The sequence below is a fragment of the Euleptes europaea genome, chromosome 17 (assembly GCF_029931775.1).
Source record: "Euleptes europaea isolate rEulEur1 chromosome 17, rEulEur1.hap1, whole genome shotgun sequence".
NCBI lineage: Eukaryota > Metazoa > Chordata > Lepidosauria > Squamata > Sphaerodactylidae > Euleptes > Euleptes europaea.
The window spans coordinates 16,013,682-16,031,275 of record NC_079328.1 but is presented as its reverse complement, the minus strand read 5'-3'; the positions used below and the strand labels follow the sequence as shown (position 1 = coordinate 16,031,275).

General features: G+C 44.3%; 1 protein-coding gene across 1 annotated transcript in view; it reads left to right on the top strand.

The window, feature by feature from the left end:
• ALOX5 (arachidonate 5-lipoxygenase) overlaps window positions 1-17,185 on the top strand; it is a 44,113-nt gene extending 26,928 nt beyond the window's left edge. Inside the window, exons 7-14 of the mRNA XM_056862905.1 lie at window positions 2,578-2,724; window positions 2,803-3,006; window positions 6,515-6,601; window positions 7,856-8,034; window positions 9,816-9,937; window positions 13,487-13,587; window positions 15,698-15,868; window positions 16,967-17,185. Coding sequence (XP_056718883.1) covers window positions 2,578-2,724; window positions 2,803-3,006; window positions 6,515-6,601; window positions 7,856-8,034; window positions 9,816-9,937; window positions 13,487-13,587; window positions 15,698-15,868; window positions 16,967-17,146 — 1,191 coding nt within the window. The 3' untranslated portion in view covers window positions 17,147-17,185. The remainder of the gene's footprint in view (window positions 1-2,577; window positions 2,725-2,802; window positions 3,007-6,514; window positions 6,602-7,855; window positions 8,035-9,815; window positions 9,938-13,486; window positions 13,588-15,697; window positions 15,869-16,966) is intronic.
• Window positions 17,186-17,594: the final 409 nt, after the last annotated feature.

Sequence of the window (17,594 nt, the reverse complement as noted above, 5' to 3'; positions counted from 1 at the left end):
TTGATTTGATCTAGAACCCTCTTATTTGTCTTTTTGAGTGGTCCATACAACTCCAACACCACACTGCAAATGAATCGGTTGTCTTCCTGTCAGTTTTCTCCATTGTTCAACTTTTCATATCTATACATAGTAATGGGGAATACCATAGTATGAATTATCTTGATCTTGGTCTCTACTGGCACCTCCTTACACTTAAGAATCTTCTCTAGTTCTTTCATGGCTGCCCTTCCAAGTCTCAATCTCCTTCTGATTTTTTGGCTGCAGTCTTCCTTTTGGTTGATAAATGAGCCAAGGAATAGAAAATCTTTAACAACTGCAATTTCTTCGCCGTCAAACTTAAACTTGTGTAATTCCTAAGTAGTCGTTACTTTTGTCGTCTTGATGTTCAGCTGTAATCCTTCCCTAGTACTTTAACTTTCATCAGTAGTCATTTCAAATCTGTGCTGTTTTCTGCCAGTTATGTGGTATCACCTGCATATCAGAATTTGGCCATAAAGACTTCTTGGTGACCTTGGGCAGTCGTTCAACGTAATGCATCTCATAAGTCTTAAGGGTGAACCAAGCTCTAGTTTGTCATGACATCCAGATGTAGGCAATCTATCTTATCTACCTATCATACAAACAAAACAGATAGAAAAATGGATGACATCAGGGGTTGCCCCTCAATTCTGTCAGGTCAATCAATGTTGCCATTCCTTATGGAGTAGGATATCCACTGTGCACCTTTCCAGCAGCCTGTTGAGTTGCGCTGTTGGGTGTATTGGTTTGAATGTAGTTTGGGAGTTCTATTTGGCTCTGGATTTTATTTTTCTTTTGTATTTTGGAGTCTTTGGCTTTATTTTCTAAAGCTTCCCTGAGTTTCATTTTTTGAAGGAAGGGGGAATATAAATAAAATAATGTTCCTTGTAGTCGTCTGTTTTTCAGCTTCCAGTGTAAATGGACTGAAATAAAGCCTGCCATATGGCCAGTTTAGACTCACCGCATCCAAAACATATTAAAAACGACTGGCTGCTTCTACTTAGTAATGCCTATGGGTTTATTAACCACTGATCTCCAATTTCCAACAAAGACTTGCATTAAGATCCAAGAGGCAATGAGAAAGGGAGACTTATTGCGCCAGTGTGTTTGATTTCCTTAGTTAAAGCTACTATGAGGAAGAACTGAGACCTAGGCCAAACCTTAGCTCATCTTCCTGATTTCTGAGCTACGGTCCATAGACAGGCCTCAGTGGCAGTCTTGGGCCTCTAGATTTTAATAGTGCATATTAAAGGAAAGACAACTCTAACTGGATTCTTCAAAAACACACATGCAAATGTTAAATAGTGATTTGTCACAGACACTCCCGTCACTTAATTGTGGACATATGCTGAAGCACGTCTCCATTTCTGCCAACTCCAGAAAAAGTGGCATACCCGAGTCCCAACCTTTCATCCCAATCTTAGACAAAAACAAATTAAACAAAAATCCAAATTCTGCAGAAATGTTAAAATCCTTAGACCAAAGCTTATAGGGTGATAATTTGTGCCATTCTTTTTATTTGGCTCTTTCTAATTTTGAGCTTCTCTTGGCAGATTCCAGTTCTTCCATTTGCAATTAAAAGGGGTTTTAATTTCCATTTTCCTGAGTGGAACGTGTAACGCTAGCGTCGTTTAGTATAATGGACAGAATGTTGGGGAACTCTGATCTTAGTCTCATCACTCTTTCTCAGCCTCATTTACTTAACAGGGTTACTATAAGGATAAAATGGCGACAACCCCCCGTGACTTAAAGGAAGGGCAGAACTATAAAACAACGAGGACTTGGCTTCTCCCCCCACTCCCTCTTGGAACTAAATAGAGATCAAGCAAGGCACACAATTAGACAAAGGCTTCTTGATATGGAACATCAGAAGGAGCTTACAGATTCTCCAGATTTTTTGGCTCCTGTCAGAAATAGATATATTCAAGCGCCAGCAGAATATCTATCATTCATAGAGTTGAACAAAGGAGAGCTTTTACACTAGCAAGATGCTCCGCCTTACCTTCAGCGATTTTACAAGGCAGATTTTAAAAGCTTCCAATAACAGAATGGGTGTGCCCTTGTAAGTCGGGGGAATTGGAGTCTGTAAGCATGTTTCGCTCAGGTGCTCCTTCTACAAGGAAGATCGTTATAAGCTAATCATTCCCTGCTCAGTCAAATCACAGTCAGCTCAGATGAAGGGAGAATTAAGAGTCTCCTCTGGGAAGGGAATGCCCAGATGGCAAAACAGGTAGCCAAATTTTGTGCAATAGCATATAAAGTTCGACCCCTAATGTTGGGCAATTGCAATTAGATAAAATCATAATTTGGTCAATTTTAGTCTATTATAAATTATTTGGAAATTTTAATTAGGAATGTTTTTGGTTGGACTGCTATAATTTTTTACCTTTTGTATAAATGACACATGTGTTTTACCGGCTTATGCTGTATTAATAATAAATCTGAATCAATAAAACAACTGAAGAAATATACAAAATAAATCAGCAGCGTTATTTTAACAGAAGGGAGAATAATTTAAGCACAGCTGAACTAAAATGTTGTTTTTAACCATTTCTGCAGCAAGGGAATATTTTCATAGTGGATTTTGAACTTCTGGATGGCATCGAAGTCAATAAAACAGACCCTTGCACAGTACAATACTTAGCCGCTCCCATCTGTTTATTATATAAGAACTTGAAGAAGAAGATTGTCCCTATTGCTATACAGGTAAAACTGTTTGCTCTTCATTAACATAATAGTTTATGTCATCACTCTAGAAACTTTAACTGTGTTGTTACACTGCAGATCAGTCAAACTCCTGGGCCCGACAATCCCATTTTCCTTCCATCTGATGCTAAGTATGACTGGTTATTAGCCAAGATCTGGGCCCGGTCTTCGGATTTCCACATGCATCAAACTGTTACCCATCTCCTTCGGACTCATTTAGTTTCAGAAGTGTTTGCTGTGGCCATGTTCCGTCAACTACCAGCTGTCCATCCTCTTTTCAAGGTAGGCTATTGTTAGCATGTATGTTTCCAGGAGTACCAAATACTCACCCCAAATACTTAGCATAAGAACATAAGAAAGGCCATGCTGGATCAGACCAAGGTCCATCATGTCCAGCAGTCTATTCACACAATGGCCAACCAAGTACCTCTAGGAAGCCTACAAATAAGACAACTGCAGCAGCATTATCCTGCCTGTGTTCCAAAGCACCTAATATAATAGGCATGCTCCTCTGATCCTGGAGAGAATAGGTATGCATCATGACTAGTAGCCATTTTGACTAGTAGCCATGAATACCCCTCTCCTCCATGAACATGTCCACTCCCCTCTTAAAGCCTTCCTAGTTGGCAGCCATCACCACATACTGGGGCAGGTTCCACAATTTAACTATGCATTGTGTGAAGAAATTCTTCCTTTTATCTGTTTTGAATCTCTCACCCTCCAGCTTCAGCAGATGACCCTGCATTCTAGTATTATGAGAGAGGCAGGAAAGCTTCTCCCTGTCCACTCTCTCCATACCACGCATAATGTTATGAACCTCTATCATGTCTCCCCTAAACTGCCTTCTTTCCAAGCTAAACAGCCCTAAGCGTTTTAACCGCTCCTCATAGGGCAGTTGCTCTAGTCCCCTGATCATTTTGGTTGCTCTTTTCTGCACCTTCCCATTATTCCTTTCATTCTCACTATATTTAGGTCCTATAGCATGGACAAAAATTTAAGAAAGCCTGCAGGAGATTAAAGAAACATTATGTACTCAGTCCAACCCTCACCCCACTAGCCGTTGCTGCTGCAGTCAAGCCAAGCCAGCCCCTTAACTGCTTCTGCCTCAATGGGCAAGTTGAAGCAGTTGAGTGGGTTCAGTGTAGACCTCTTCTTTTTCCAAATGATGTGCTTCTGAAAGTCTGACATGGAACTGACTTTCCACGTGACAAGGACTGCATCAGATGTCAAAGCATTCCTTCCTTCTAAGTATATAGGGTTGCCAGCCTCCAGGTGGTAGCACACAACAAACAAATTAGCCAGCTGTAAAGGGAAGTCAAACCAAGTAACAGCACTATTGGCTATGAAAAATACAGAAAACTATAACGTGGACAGTGTAGCTTTTTTGCCAATTGAATGCTGTTCAAAAGTACATTAAAATACAATCATATAATACAATGTGCAGTTCTTACACCATTACATGAACAGAACTGTCATATTCTCAATATAAAGTAGAGAGAATTAAAGTCCAAGTCCATGCCCAGAACTCCTTGAGACGGAAAGGAACAATCAATCCCAATCTCCCTGGAGCTGTGTAGCGAAGTGCAGGACTTCAGAAGTGGACAATAATTGGTTCAGATGAACCCATCACAGGACAGGGATCCGGTATTCTTCCTGTTTCGATAGGTTCAACACAGGGTTCAAACCAGACTGTACAGTAGCAAGTTCACATGTTCATTGGAACATGAGAGAACATTGTGTAATGGTGTAAGAACTGCACATTGTATTATATGATTGTATTTTAATGTACTTTTGAACAGTATTCAATTGACAACAAAGCTTCATGTTATAGTTTTCTGTATTTTTCATAGCCGATAGATACTGCTGTTACTTGGTTAGCCTCCAGGTGGTGGCTGGAGATCTCCTGCTATTACAACTGATCTCCAGCCTATAGAGATCAGTTCACCAGGAGAAAATGACCGCTTTGGCAATTGGACTCTGTGGCATTGAAGTCCCTCCTCTCCCCAAACCCTGCCCTCCTCAGGCTCCGCCCCAAAAACTTCCCACTGGTAGTGAAGAGGGACCTGGCAACCCTATAAGTATATGACCTCTTTTTGGAAGGGATGGGGGTTAGTCCTTGGTTCATTTAAAAATCTGTATCAGAAATCTGTATTTTGTTTGTGTTTGTTTGTTTGTTCGTTTTGAAGACACCAGATAGAGCTCACCAGACCCCTGCTGCCCACTAACCAGACAGAGTTGGTCTGAATGGATGCAGGAAAAAACCACCCCTCTGTGTTGTCTTTGGCACCTTTAAACAAAAAGTGGAGTCTTCTCAAGTGTCAAGCCTACCCCACCCTGAGACGACCAGATAACTGAACCCACATCACTTGCTGGTCATTGTATCAATCCTGCTTAGTGAATGACAGGCCAGCTCACAGTTAATAAGTAAAAAGTGAATAAGGTTTTTAAGTTTTATAGTATGCATTTTTAAATTGATTGTTTATTTTGGTTGTTAGCCGCCTTGAGCCTGATTGTAGCCAGGAAAGGGCAGGATATAAATCTAATAAAATAAAAGTAGTGCCTCCTTTGAATGTTGTCCTATGTTTTCTTCCTTGTCAACGTGGCTCCCTTTTCTCTCCTTCACACATGCACTCATTTTCCTTATCTGCATAGAATTGCTTGGCATCCAAGTGGGACTTGAACTCTTCTCTTGTGAAACCTCTGTTCTATATGCAAACCTCTCAACCACTCACTGAGCCATGGGAAGCTCTGAAACGAGAACAAAACAGGAGTCCAGTGGCACCAGATGGAAATCCCAGATGGGTAGCCTTGTTAGTCTGTAGCAGCAAAGTAAAATAGGAGTCCAGTGGCACCTTAGAGACGAACACAATTTCTTCCTTCAGCATCTCAGACTAATTCTACCTGGGTAGCGGGCAGCAGGGTCTGGTGAGCTCTGTCTGGTGTCTTTAAAGCAATAAAGAAATGTTCTCTTCCTCTCTCTTGTTCGGGTTCTGGGTTGTCTGGGAGTCAGGAAGCCTAAAGCCTGGGGAAAGGACCCCTTTTTACTTCCGCCAACTGGCTGAGGGTATGCCCCCAATTCTTATTTTAGAGGATGCAGTTAATATTAAATGAAAATAACATCATTATATTTTAGCACACAGCTAAAATATCCCGGCAAAAATTATGTTTGAAAAAATGGGCTTTTTAAAAGGAAAATGATTGCAAAATAAGTGACTCGATCTGCAAATCCCTCCAATCAGCAGCCATTTTGAGTCCTCTTTTCATCCCAGTTAGGGGAAGGATTTAGGAATGAGTTTTACTTTGCCCCAAGATGACCACTGTGTGTGTGGGGTGGAGGGGCTGTTCAAGGATAGGGCACCAAAGTTTCTGCTGTCATCACCAGAGAGGGAAACAAAGCGATTCTTGGTGCACCTTCCGTCTTCCTCACTCTGCAGAGGAGCTTGCCCGTTCTTTATTTATTTTATGTACATTAGAAATGGCGCATTAAAATGTAGGTTGATCAAGGTTTAGGGTTTGCCACCTCTGTCCTCTTATAACAGGACCGACAGGATTACTTTAGGAAACTTTATAGGAACTTTGTCAAAAGCTTTTTGAAAATCCATTTTCGCAGTTGAAAATGAATACATTTGTCTTCATTGCCCTTGTGGGTATTTTATGCAGTTCATACAGGTAGGAACCTTTACTTCAGGTAGTGAGGTTTGCTGTGTGCAATAATCACCTTGGGAATAAATCTTGTGACTTTGGTAAAGTTGTAAGGAATATTTCATCCAGGGCTTCTTTTGGTTTACAGCTCCTTGTACCCCATGTGCGGTTTACAATTGCCATCAACACGAAAGCCCGGGAGCAACTTATCTGTGAATATGGTCTATTTGACAAGGTGAGCCAGTTTTACTTTTGATCTGTGTCCTTAAACCACCTCCTTAGGGCTGGAAGGGGCAAGAAGAATGTTCCTCCAAATCCCTGGCTTAAGTGAGGGTCTTTCACATAGGAGAACCCTCTATAGGATCATATAGTTGGAAGGAACCATCAGGGTCATCTAGTCCAACCCCCTGCACAATGCAGGAAATTCACAAGTACCTCCCCCCCATACCCCAAGTGACCCCTACGCCCTGCCCAGGAAATGGCAAAAAAAACCCTCCAGGATCCCTGGCCAATCTGGCCTGGAGGGAAATTGCTTCCTGACCCCAAAATGGCAATCAACACAACCCTGGGCATGCAAGAAAGGGCCATGAGAGCCAAACATTGATGCAAACCTTTCTGCCCTCCCGCTAATGATCTGCCTAGTTGACAGAATCAACATTGCTGACAGATGGCCATCTAGCCTGTGCTTAAAAACCTCCACGGACGGGGAGCCCACCATCTCTCGGGGAAGTATATTCCACTGAGAAACCCCTCTAACTGTCAGAAACTTCTTCCTGATGTTTAGCTAGAAACTCTTTTGATTTAATTTCAACCCATTGGTTCTGGACCCACCTTCTGGGGCAACAGAAAACAACTCGGCACCATCCTGTATATCAGGGCTTCTTAAACTTTTTCCACTCACGACCCCTTTTCGCCTGAGAAATTTTTACGCAACCCCGGGTATATAGGTATATAAAATAGGTATACAAATCAAACATTTACTGATAATAAATCATAAATTTATTTTAAAATAATTCTTTGGTATACATATAATTTTACCATTTATTAAAGCCAAAAGCAAATTTTTCGCTACCCCCACGTTCAGTTACGCAACCCCATATGGGGTCGCGACCCACAGTTTAAGAAGCTTTGCTCTGCACGACAGCCCTTCGAGTACATGACGACAGTTATCATATCACTTCTCAATCATCTCCTCTCCAGGCTAAACTGTGTTTGTAACTAGATAGATAGATAGATAGATAGATAGATAGATAGATAGATAGATAGATAGATAGATAGATAGATAGTTTATTTGCGGCCCTTGGCCAGATAAAACAAGATACATGGACTAAAATGGTCTTACCGATAAAGGTTTACAATCCAAGTCTTAAGTCACTCAAAAAAAAAAAAATCCAAGTTACATCTGCCATTTGGACTAAGAGACTACTCTGTGGCAATGAATTTTCATTGCTTTTGTAACTGTCTTTGCTTGTTGTTTTGCATGTCAAAGGCAAATGCCACGGGAGGAGGCGGGCACGTACAGATGGTCCAGGGAGCAATGAAGCACCTCACCTACAGCTCCCTCTGCTTCCCGGAAGAAATCAAAACAAGACACATGGACAGCACTGAGGAAATCCCATACTACTTCTATCGCGATGATGGTATCAAAGTCTGGGAGGCAATCAGGAGGTAGGGAGTCATCTGAAATAAATTCTGTTACAGTATACTGAGCCTCTGGAAGAAGGAGAAGAAGAGTTGGTTTTTATATGCTGACTTTCTCTACCACTTAAGGAAGACTCACACTGGCTTACAATCACATTCCCTTCCCCTCCCCACAACAGACACCCCTGTGAGGTAGGTGGGTCGGAGAGAGCTGTGACTGGCCCAAGGTCACTCAGCTGGCTTCGTGTGCAGGAGTGGGGAAACAAATCCAGTTCACCAGATTAGCATCTGCTGCTCAGGTGGAGGAGTGGGGAATCAAACCCGGTTCTCCAGATCAGAGTCCGCCACTCTGAACCATCGCTCTTAACCACTAAACCACGCTGGAAGCAGGAAGCAACAAGAGTTGAGTCCCTAATGTCCCTCAGGTGCTCTTGTGGCATTCCCTCCTAACATCCCATCTCACTAGGTAAACATTAAGGACTCTTTTCACACTACCCACTCCATTTGCCTTGTTTGGCTGTAGGACGGAGTATTCAAGGGAGAGTTCTATTCAGAAACAGGTTTAAAAAGTTTAACAAAACTTTGCAAAGGTAATCAGATTTTGAAAATGTGACAAAAAGGCAGAATTCCATGGCCTATGATTTATGCACATGTGCATGCTTTTTTATTGGCTTCTAGTCCTGGGGAGGAGCAAGGGCAGCTACACAGGGTGTTCAAGCACACTTTCTGGCCCATTCTGATTCTAATGCCCTGAATGGGCAGATATGTCTAAGGGCGAAAACGCATGGTCGCTTTAGCCTCCTTTATTACCTGTTTCAACCAGGATTCAGCCAGGATTGAACGCATGCGTTTTTGCTGAACGTGCATTCGATCCTGGCTGAATCCTGGCTGAAACAGGGAATAAAGGAGGCTAAAGCGACCATGCATTTTCGCCCTAAATGTGTCCAAAATCCACAATAAGCAACAGGGAATAGAGTCCACCATTTAGGAAGATGCTGTCTTCTTTGCCCATTCAGGGCATTTAATGCTGGTTTGTTATTGTGATTGTTATGTTTTCAGTAATTTGTTTGAATTTGTTGATATTACATTTATCAGAGATTAGCCCAGCGTGCTGTTGAGTTTTGCAGAGGTACTCGTATTTCTGTGCCACATGATCAGTGCAGGCATTGTTCTGGGCTGACCTCAATAGCCCACATTAAGAAACCCCAAGCTATATTTGTGGGAGGGAGGAACCATTCCTGGAGTCATTGAGCATCATAGCAGGAAGCCACAAGACATCACTCACCGGCCATTTATGCACGGCTGTTTCCTCGCAGTCACCCCGTCAACTACTTTAGGGCTTTGCTTTGATTATGCTTGCATTTTCCGACCATCAGAGGTCGCCTCACTCTCCTTGTGTGTTTTTCCCTGTGTTTTGCCCGTGTTGTATGGATTTGTGTTTAGCCAGCATCCAGAAAATGTGCGGAAAACACACGGGGAGACCAAGGTGACCTCTGATGGTCAGAAAATGCAAGCATAATCAAAGCAAAGCCCTGAAGTAGTCAGCAGGGTGACCGCGAGGAAACAGCCATGCATAAATGGCCACAGTATTTTAATTTTGTCTTTAAAGTAGTGGGGATAATGAGTACTGCCATACTGTGTCTTGGTTTTTTTGGCCTGTGGTAGTTTTTTTCCTTGGCATTGTAAAAATTTGGCTGACCTTGCCCTAGAGATGGTTTTTTTAAAAAAAAGATCGTATATCTGTGTGAGCCCTGAAGGCAACTTCAAGGATTGCTGAGAGTGTATCTGTTTTCTTGCTGTTTCTGCAGCTTTGTGACAGATGTTGTCACCATCTATTATGACAGTGATGAGACGGTATGTGAGGATTTGGAGCTCCAGGCCTACGTGAAGGATGTTTACGTCTACGGCATGAGAGGCAACAAGGCATCGGGTGAGACGGCCCTGTTGGAGCCAGATTCTCTGTCTGCTATGCATGTGAATGGACTGGAAATTCTGAGGTTCCCTTCCTCCTTTGAACCCAAAATAGGAAGTTTATTAATAGGGTTGCAGGCAGTGCAAGGTACAGTAGTGGTAGCATTTGCCTAGATACGCCATAGGTCACAGCTCTCCAATTAATGACGGAGGCATCACTGAAATTTCATGACTTTGTTTCCTCCCCATCAGGTCATGAGAACATGGAATCTGACTCTTCAGGATAACAATAACATCTGGTTCTGCAAGTGCAGCCAGCCAGCAGAGGCACAGTGGTGGGGAAAGGGCCTGATATTTGTATTGATATTTCAATTTGGATATATCTGCACTGATTTCTTTGATAACGTTGTTTGATACGTTGTTTCATCACATTGCATCTTTGCAAGCCCCCAGCACACGTGTACAACATGTATCTGAAAGTACAGAAAAAGGGAAGAAAAGGGATATCAGCCAGGGTAGGGATTGTTCCCCCCCTTGTGAGAGCCAGCGTGTTGCAGTGGTTAAGAGCGGCGGTCTCTAATCTGGTGAACCGGGTTGGTTTCCCCACTCCTATACATGAAGTCAGCTGGGTGACCTTGGGCTAGTCACAGTTCTCTTTGAGCTCTCTCAGCCTCACCTACCTCACAAGGTGTCTGTTGTGGGGAAAGGAAGGGAAGGAGATTGTAAGTCGGTTTGATTCTCCTTAAAAGGTAGAGAAAATTGGACTATACAAACCAAATCTTTTTCTTCTGTGGCAGTAGCAGTGCAGGTCAAGTTGTATGAATCGTACGCAGTACAGCTTAGGTGATCACCCTGGGGCAGTGGTCGGCAAACTCATTAGTCAACAGAGCCAAATATTAACAGTACAACGATTGAGATTTCTTTTGAGAGCCAAATTTCTTAAACTATATAGGTAGGTACACTGTTTATTAACTTAATAAACTTTAATTAAAGTTTTAAGTCTTAATTAAACTAACTAACTAAGCCCTCTGGAGTAAAGCAGTGTTTTTTCTGACGAGGATGATAGAACTTCCACTCCCCCCCCCAAAGAAGACGGTAATGAAACAGGATTTGGGGTGGGGACAAAACAGCCCCCCAACCTGTCAACTATTAATGCCGCCCCCTGCCGATTCGGGTTCACCAAGCTCAAAGACGGGGGCGGGGGTGGAGGGTGGGATACGGAGCAGGGAAATAAAAAGGAGGTGGGAAAGAAGGAGGGAGGTTGGTTTTACCTGAGACCAGCCACTGGCCTCCATTGTTGGAGAATTCAATGGCATTGACACAGCCGAAGTGGCCCAGGAGGTCCTTCTTGTAGAGGTTCCTGCAGCCCCGCAGGCGTCTCCTCTGGAAATCCTGGGTGAGCAGAGGGTCTCCCTGCAAGCCCCTCTGGGACAAAAAGCCCACCACTGACCTCATGTTGCCCCTCGGGCCAGCTCGCCTCCTCATGCCACAGTTGCTGCCGCTACTCCCCCTCCCCTCTCTCTCACTCCCTCTGCCTTCTCCCCGCCTCCCCCCCTTGTTATGGTTATGATGATTTCCCCCCCCCTTCAGCCAGCCATAGCAGGGAAGAGGTGTTAGAGCCCCCCCCCCCCGTGCCTCCGGAAGGCTCCTTGGAGAGCCGCCCTCCTCTGGACAACGCGCCATCCATAGGCCACAGCTCTGGGCTCAGAAGCGTGCCTAAGCAGCGCCCATTCTTGCTCCTCGCTCGGGGCGAGCGGTGGGGGGAGGCCCTCGGAAGGCTCTCGCCTGCTCCAGAGGGGAGCTGGCCAGGGCCCCCCTGCAGTGCAGCCTCCTCCTCAACAGCTGCCCCATGAGGGGCGCTGCGAAGCATCCCCACGGGCAGGGGCAGGGAAGGAAGCGCAAGGGCGGCAGGGAAGTGAACGTCCCCCCAGGGGCGGGAGAGAGCCCGCAAGGGAGCTGGACGCCGCCGCGGGTTGGTCTGTTCGGTGGGAGCAGGGCAACGGAGCGGGGGGGAGAAGAGGATGGGTGGGAGAGGGGAGGACAACTTGCCCGGCGCCCAACTCCTTCACAGCGAGACAAGCAAAGTTCCTCCTCGGAAGGTCATTTGTGGCAGAGCCGTACTCAAGGGGCCAAAGAGCCGCATGCGGCTCCCGAGCCGCGGTTTGCCAACCACTGCCGTGGGGCATTATTTGAACAGTGAAGGGTTAAACCTCAGACCTGGTCTGGAGCCTTGGTGCCTTCATGGACCTGGGACAGGAAGCCCTTGAGTGGTACCATTATCCTTGACCCATAGACCATGCAGATAGGGGGGTAGGAAGGGGCACGCCTCCCTCAAGCATCACAGAGGCTTGGCAAGGAGGAGCCTGAAACAAGCGTATGTGACAACTCATGACTCGGAGGCGGGTTGGCCTCGCCTGTAAATTCAGGGATGAGCAAACGAGGAGGCCTGACTCTTCTGCACCCCACCAAACACCCACACTGCAAATGGGTTTGGAATGGGGTTTGGCCTGTAGGCAGATCCGCTTTGATCAATGTAAATAAATAACTGAATAAAAGTTGGTCCATTTTCTCTCCCAGCTGAGGTGTGGGCTCTCCTTGTTAAATTGTGGAACTCCATTCCCCAGGATGTGGTGATGGCTGCCAACTTGGAGGGCTTTAAGAGGGGAGTGGACATGTTCATGGGGGAGAAGGCTATTCATGGCTACTAGTAAAAATGGATAGTAGTCATGGTGCATACCTATTCTCTCTAGTATCAGAGGAGCATGCCTATTGGAACACAGGCAGGATAATGCTGCTGCAGTCGTCTTGTTTGGGGGCTTCCTAGAGGCACCTGGTTGGCCACTGTGTGGACAGACCGCTGGACTCGATGGGCCTTCCTCTGATCCAGCATGGCTTTTCTTATGTTCTTGTTCTGCGTCCCTGGCAAAGGGAAGAAAAGTGATATCAGCGCAGGCAATGCAGTTTATGTAGAGGCAGAATGCAGGAAGCCTGGTGTAATGTGCTTTGTTCTTTGTGGTGATGGCTGCCAGCTTGGAGGGCTTTAAGAGGGGAGTGGACATATTCATTGAGGAAAGGGGTATTCATGGCCATTAGAATGGATGCTGGTCATGCTGCATACCTATTCTCTCTAGTATCAGAGGAGCATGCCTATTATTTTGGGTGCGGTGGAACACAGGCAGGATGGTGCTGCTGCACTCTTCTTGTTTGTGGCTTCCTAGAGGCACCTGGTTGGCCACTGTGTGAACAGACTGCTGGACTTGATGGGCCTTGGTCTGATCCAGCAGGGCCTTTCTTATGTTCTTTTGGGACGGGCTGCTGTCCACCTTTCTCAGCATGGAGAAAGCTCTTCCTTTATGTTTGATAACCCCGTAGGTACCTGCAATTGTTGCATCTAAGGAAGGTTTGGCTTCCAACAGTCAGTTCACCCTCAAAGTCAAGAAAATTCATGATCCTGTTGACTTGCTTCTTGCGTTTTGAGACAGTCAAAAGGAAAGGCCGGTCTGTTTCATAAAGCTCTGGAAGCAGCCAAGGGCTTTTGCTGATTTTCAAAATGTCTCCTGAATTTCAGGATTTCCTAAGACAATCAAGACACGAGAGAAGTTGTCGGAATATCTCACTGTAGTGATATTCACAACGTCGGCACAACACGCAGCTGTGAATTTTGGCCAGGTGAGGTTTACTTGGATGCAATTCTGTACTTATGAACTTAGAGAGTTTCACACTGGATGAACTTAGGCAGATCATGAGAGGGAGGGCAGGAAGGGTTGCGTCAGTGCTTGGCTCTCGTGGCCGTTTCTGACATATCCAGGGAAATGCCGATCACCACTTTGGGGTCAGGAAGCAATTTTCCTCCAGGCCAGTTTTGCCAGAGATCCCGGAGGTTGTTTTGTCTTCTGGGCATGAAGCAGGGATCACTGGGGGTGTGAGGGGGAGGTAGTTGTGAATTTCCTGCATTGTGCAGGCAGTTGGACTAGATGATCCTGGAGGTCTCTTCCAGGTATTTGGTTTTATGATTCTATGATTGATCAGCCCTGTTCCAGGGACCGTGAAGAGAAAGTGAGTTGGCATCAGGAGTACAGAAAAGAAAGTATTCCAGGATCACAGAAGAATGAGTCAAAGGAAGCAAAGTCATCTCATATTAGATTAGCTTCCATGGAGCTGAGAATGCAACCAGGGAAATAAGGAAAGAGTAAGCCATGACCTTAAATCTCCTTGAAGTTGAGAGCTGAGAGACAGAGGATGGAGCTAGATGTTAGGGTGACTCAATGCTGCTACCAAAAGCAGCATCCCCACATTTGCAGTTTCTCTTCCTCATAACTTCTAATGCAACTCACTGTGTGATTGGCTGCTACATAGGAACCTCTGGCATGATGGGGTTAGATCAACATTAGGTCAGTAGTATTGTCTCCACCCCTGACCTGGATGGCCCAGGCTAGCCTGATCTCGTCAGATCTCAGAAGCTAAGCAGGGTCAGCCCTGGTTAGTATTTGGATGGGTGACCACCAAGGAATGCCAGGGTTGCTGTGCAGAGGAAGGCACTGGCAAACCCCCTCTGTTAGTCTCTTGCCTTGAAACCCCCCAAAAAAGGGTCGCCATAAGTCGGCTGCGACTTGACGGCACTTTACACAAACAGTATTGTCTCCACATTGTAGGTAGGGGACTGAGTCCTTGGGCCACCTGCAGAGGTGGTCACTGAACTAGGATGGCCCAGTTCACATCCTAAAGAAATCAGTTCTTCCAGTTCTATTGATTCTCTAAGCACATGTGGTCCTAGAATTTCAGTTTTATGAGGATCTAAGATCAAGAGTTATTATTCCTCTTCTAACAGATCGGACTAGTAACTCTGTGTCTGAGCTAATACCCTAAGGATCCTAAGGTTACATTGGCAATTGTAAAATTTATCTCAGTCCTTATATCCCTTAAACAATAGATTTAGAATTCTGCTCCTCAAGATTTATGAATCAAGGGAGAAAGAAAAGGAAAGTTCTCTCTACAGAGGCCTACTGATAAAGAAAGCAGCCACAGGAGCTAAGATGGCATAGTGTGGTATGGTGTTGCGATATATTTGAGATGAATAGGCATTATATGTTGTGTGTGTAAAGTGCCGTCATGTTGCCCTAAACTTATGGCGACCCTGTAGGGTTTTCAGGCCAAGAGACTTAACAGAGGTTGTTTGCCTTCCTCTTTGTAGCGATCCTGGAATTCCTTGGTCATCTCCCCTCCAAATACTAACTAGGGCCAACCCTACTTAGCTTCCGAGCTCTGATATCAGGCCAACCCGGCCATCCTGGTTGGGGCACTTAACATTTTCCATAAAATGAACACTTTGGAAATGCTGAGGAAATAAAAGTCGCTGGAGAAGAAAGAAGAAAGGTGTGTGGGGGTGGGGGGGGGTAGTGGAAGTTGCATATGAAAAAGTTACAGGAAATCATCTTATCTCTGACACATAGCCTAAATGTTGTGGGAAGATGAGAGCTGGGATACAGCTATGATTGTGGTTATGATAGTTAGAAATTAGTCGTTTCTGCAAAATGATTTCAGATATTTACTTCCTGGAAGCTCTAGTGTCAAGTGTACACATCAGATATTTACTGTTTCTCACTGTTTATGACTTTTGTCACAAAAACAGTAATTGCGAAGAAGATAATCTACTAATTGAGTTATTTAGCTTCATGTAAAGCTGTGTCTATAGTATCTGTTGTGCTTTTAAGCATCTTATTTGAGCGTAGCCTGCACATCACTGTGTACCTTACTGTGCCCTTGCTTTTCTATGGCTTAGTATGACTGGTGTTCGTGGATTCCCAATTCTCCTCCAACAATGCGGTGCCCACCACCTACGGAAAAAGGGAGCGTCACCATTGAGTACATTGTGGAGAGTTTACCAGACCGGGGACGCTCTTGTTGGCATCTTGGTGCTGTTTGGGCCTTGAGTCAGTTTCAAGAGAATGAAGTGAGTGAGGCTTTCCTCTGTTCTGATATATTTGCGTGCTTATATCTGCCTCACCCCATTTCCCTTTCTGGAAATCCATAAGTGTTCTGCTTCCAGTCTTTCAGTAAAAAGTCAAAAAGTTGGGACGTATTGTTGGTGGAAAGGGCTGTCAAGTCACAGCTGACTTAAGGCAACCCCACAGGGTTTTTCAAGGCAGGAGATGAACAGACGTGATTTGCCTTTTGCCTGCTTCAGTTCAATTCAATTCGATTTATTACGGTCATTTGACCAGCATTATAAAAATACAAGAATGAATATCGTTGGCCTTACAAAGAAGGTCAAGACAAATCTGAAAACAAACCTTAAGAACATTATCAAAAAAAGAGTATGACCATTATTGAAATAAATAAATTAGAATTAAAAAGTTACAGCTGTAATTTCCGAACTCTGCATATCAGCATGCAGTATCTAGCGACCTTGACCTTTGCCTGCATCTGTGTAAGAACACTGGACTTTCTTGGTGGTCTTCCATCTAAGTACTAACCAGGAGTGACCCTGCTTAACTTCTGACATCTGATGAGATCAGGCTAGCCTGGGCCATACAGGTCAGGGCTGGGACATGTTAACACTCCCTTTAAAGATCATCTCCAGACAGCATTAACTGCACTCAGTTAATTAAACTTCAGTGGGCACTCAGTTCTCCATCTGTACTACCTCAAGAGACTTATCCAAAGCAGAGAAAAGAGGGATTCCACTATTATTCTTTAAGGGAATTAGAATATCTCATAATAACACATAAATCTTTGATAAAGCTTTTGCAAGAAAAATTGAAAAGCGCAAATCGTACACTAGCACCTAAAAAACTCCTTTAAAAGCAATCTAGCCTAATGAATTTGCAGGAGTCCCGTTCAACCATCTGAAAGCCTGAATGCTGCTAATATAACCTGTTTTACTGGGAATTCTGAGGGTTTTATATAAATGTGAAATATCAGCACATTCAGCCCCGAAGAAGGAAGTGGGGAATTTAGCAAGACGTTGCGTTTAGAGAACTGGCAATCTGCACTATTTCTTTTAGACCTTTCCCAACAACTATCTTTTTGTGTTTCCTTCTACAAATAGCTGTTTCTAGGGATGTATCCAGATGAGCACTTCATAGAGAAGCCAGTGAAAGAGGCCATGAGGAATTTCCAGAAGAATCTTGATGAAATCGCCAGCTCGATCACTGAACGGAACAGGAACAAAAAGCTCCCCTACTATTACCTTTCTCCAGATCAGATCCCCAATAGTGTGGCTGTATGAGCTGAACTTTGCATACATCTGTAGCAATAAGCAGCTGGCGTGACTAGCAGTGCATATGATGTCTGGCTTGGGTGCAACTCAGAGGTTAATCTGTGGTAGATGCTATTGTAGATTATTTTCAGAAGAAATGTAAGTGCTTATTAGTAATTAGTAAGCTCTACTGTTTTGTAACAACTTGTCTAAGTATTTGAAAAATCAAACATTATTCCTAAATTTGTCCTTAAAACACACATTCATGGATGCAAAAACTGAACGGTGGGTTGCCCCACCAGTTTTGCATGTGTTCAGTTTTTTTATTGATTGTGCACTGTATTGCTTCCCTCTTCTCTGTGATGCTTTCTTCCAGTACACAAGAAAAGATTTTGAACTTGGTGGGGACAAATTCAATATCCCCCAGATTCATTGCCTTTGTGATTCCCACATCAAATTCTCTAGGGCAGTGGTCTTC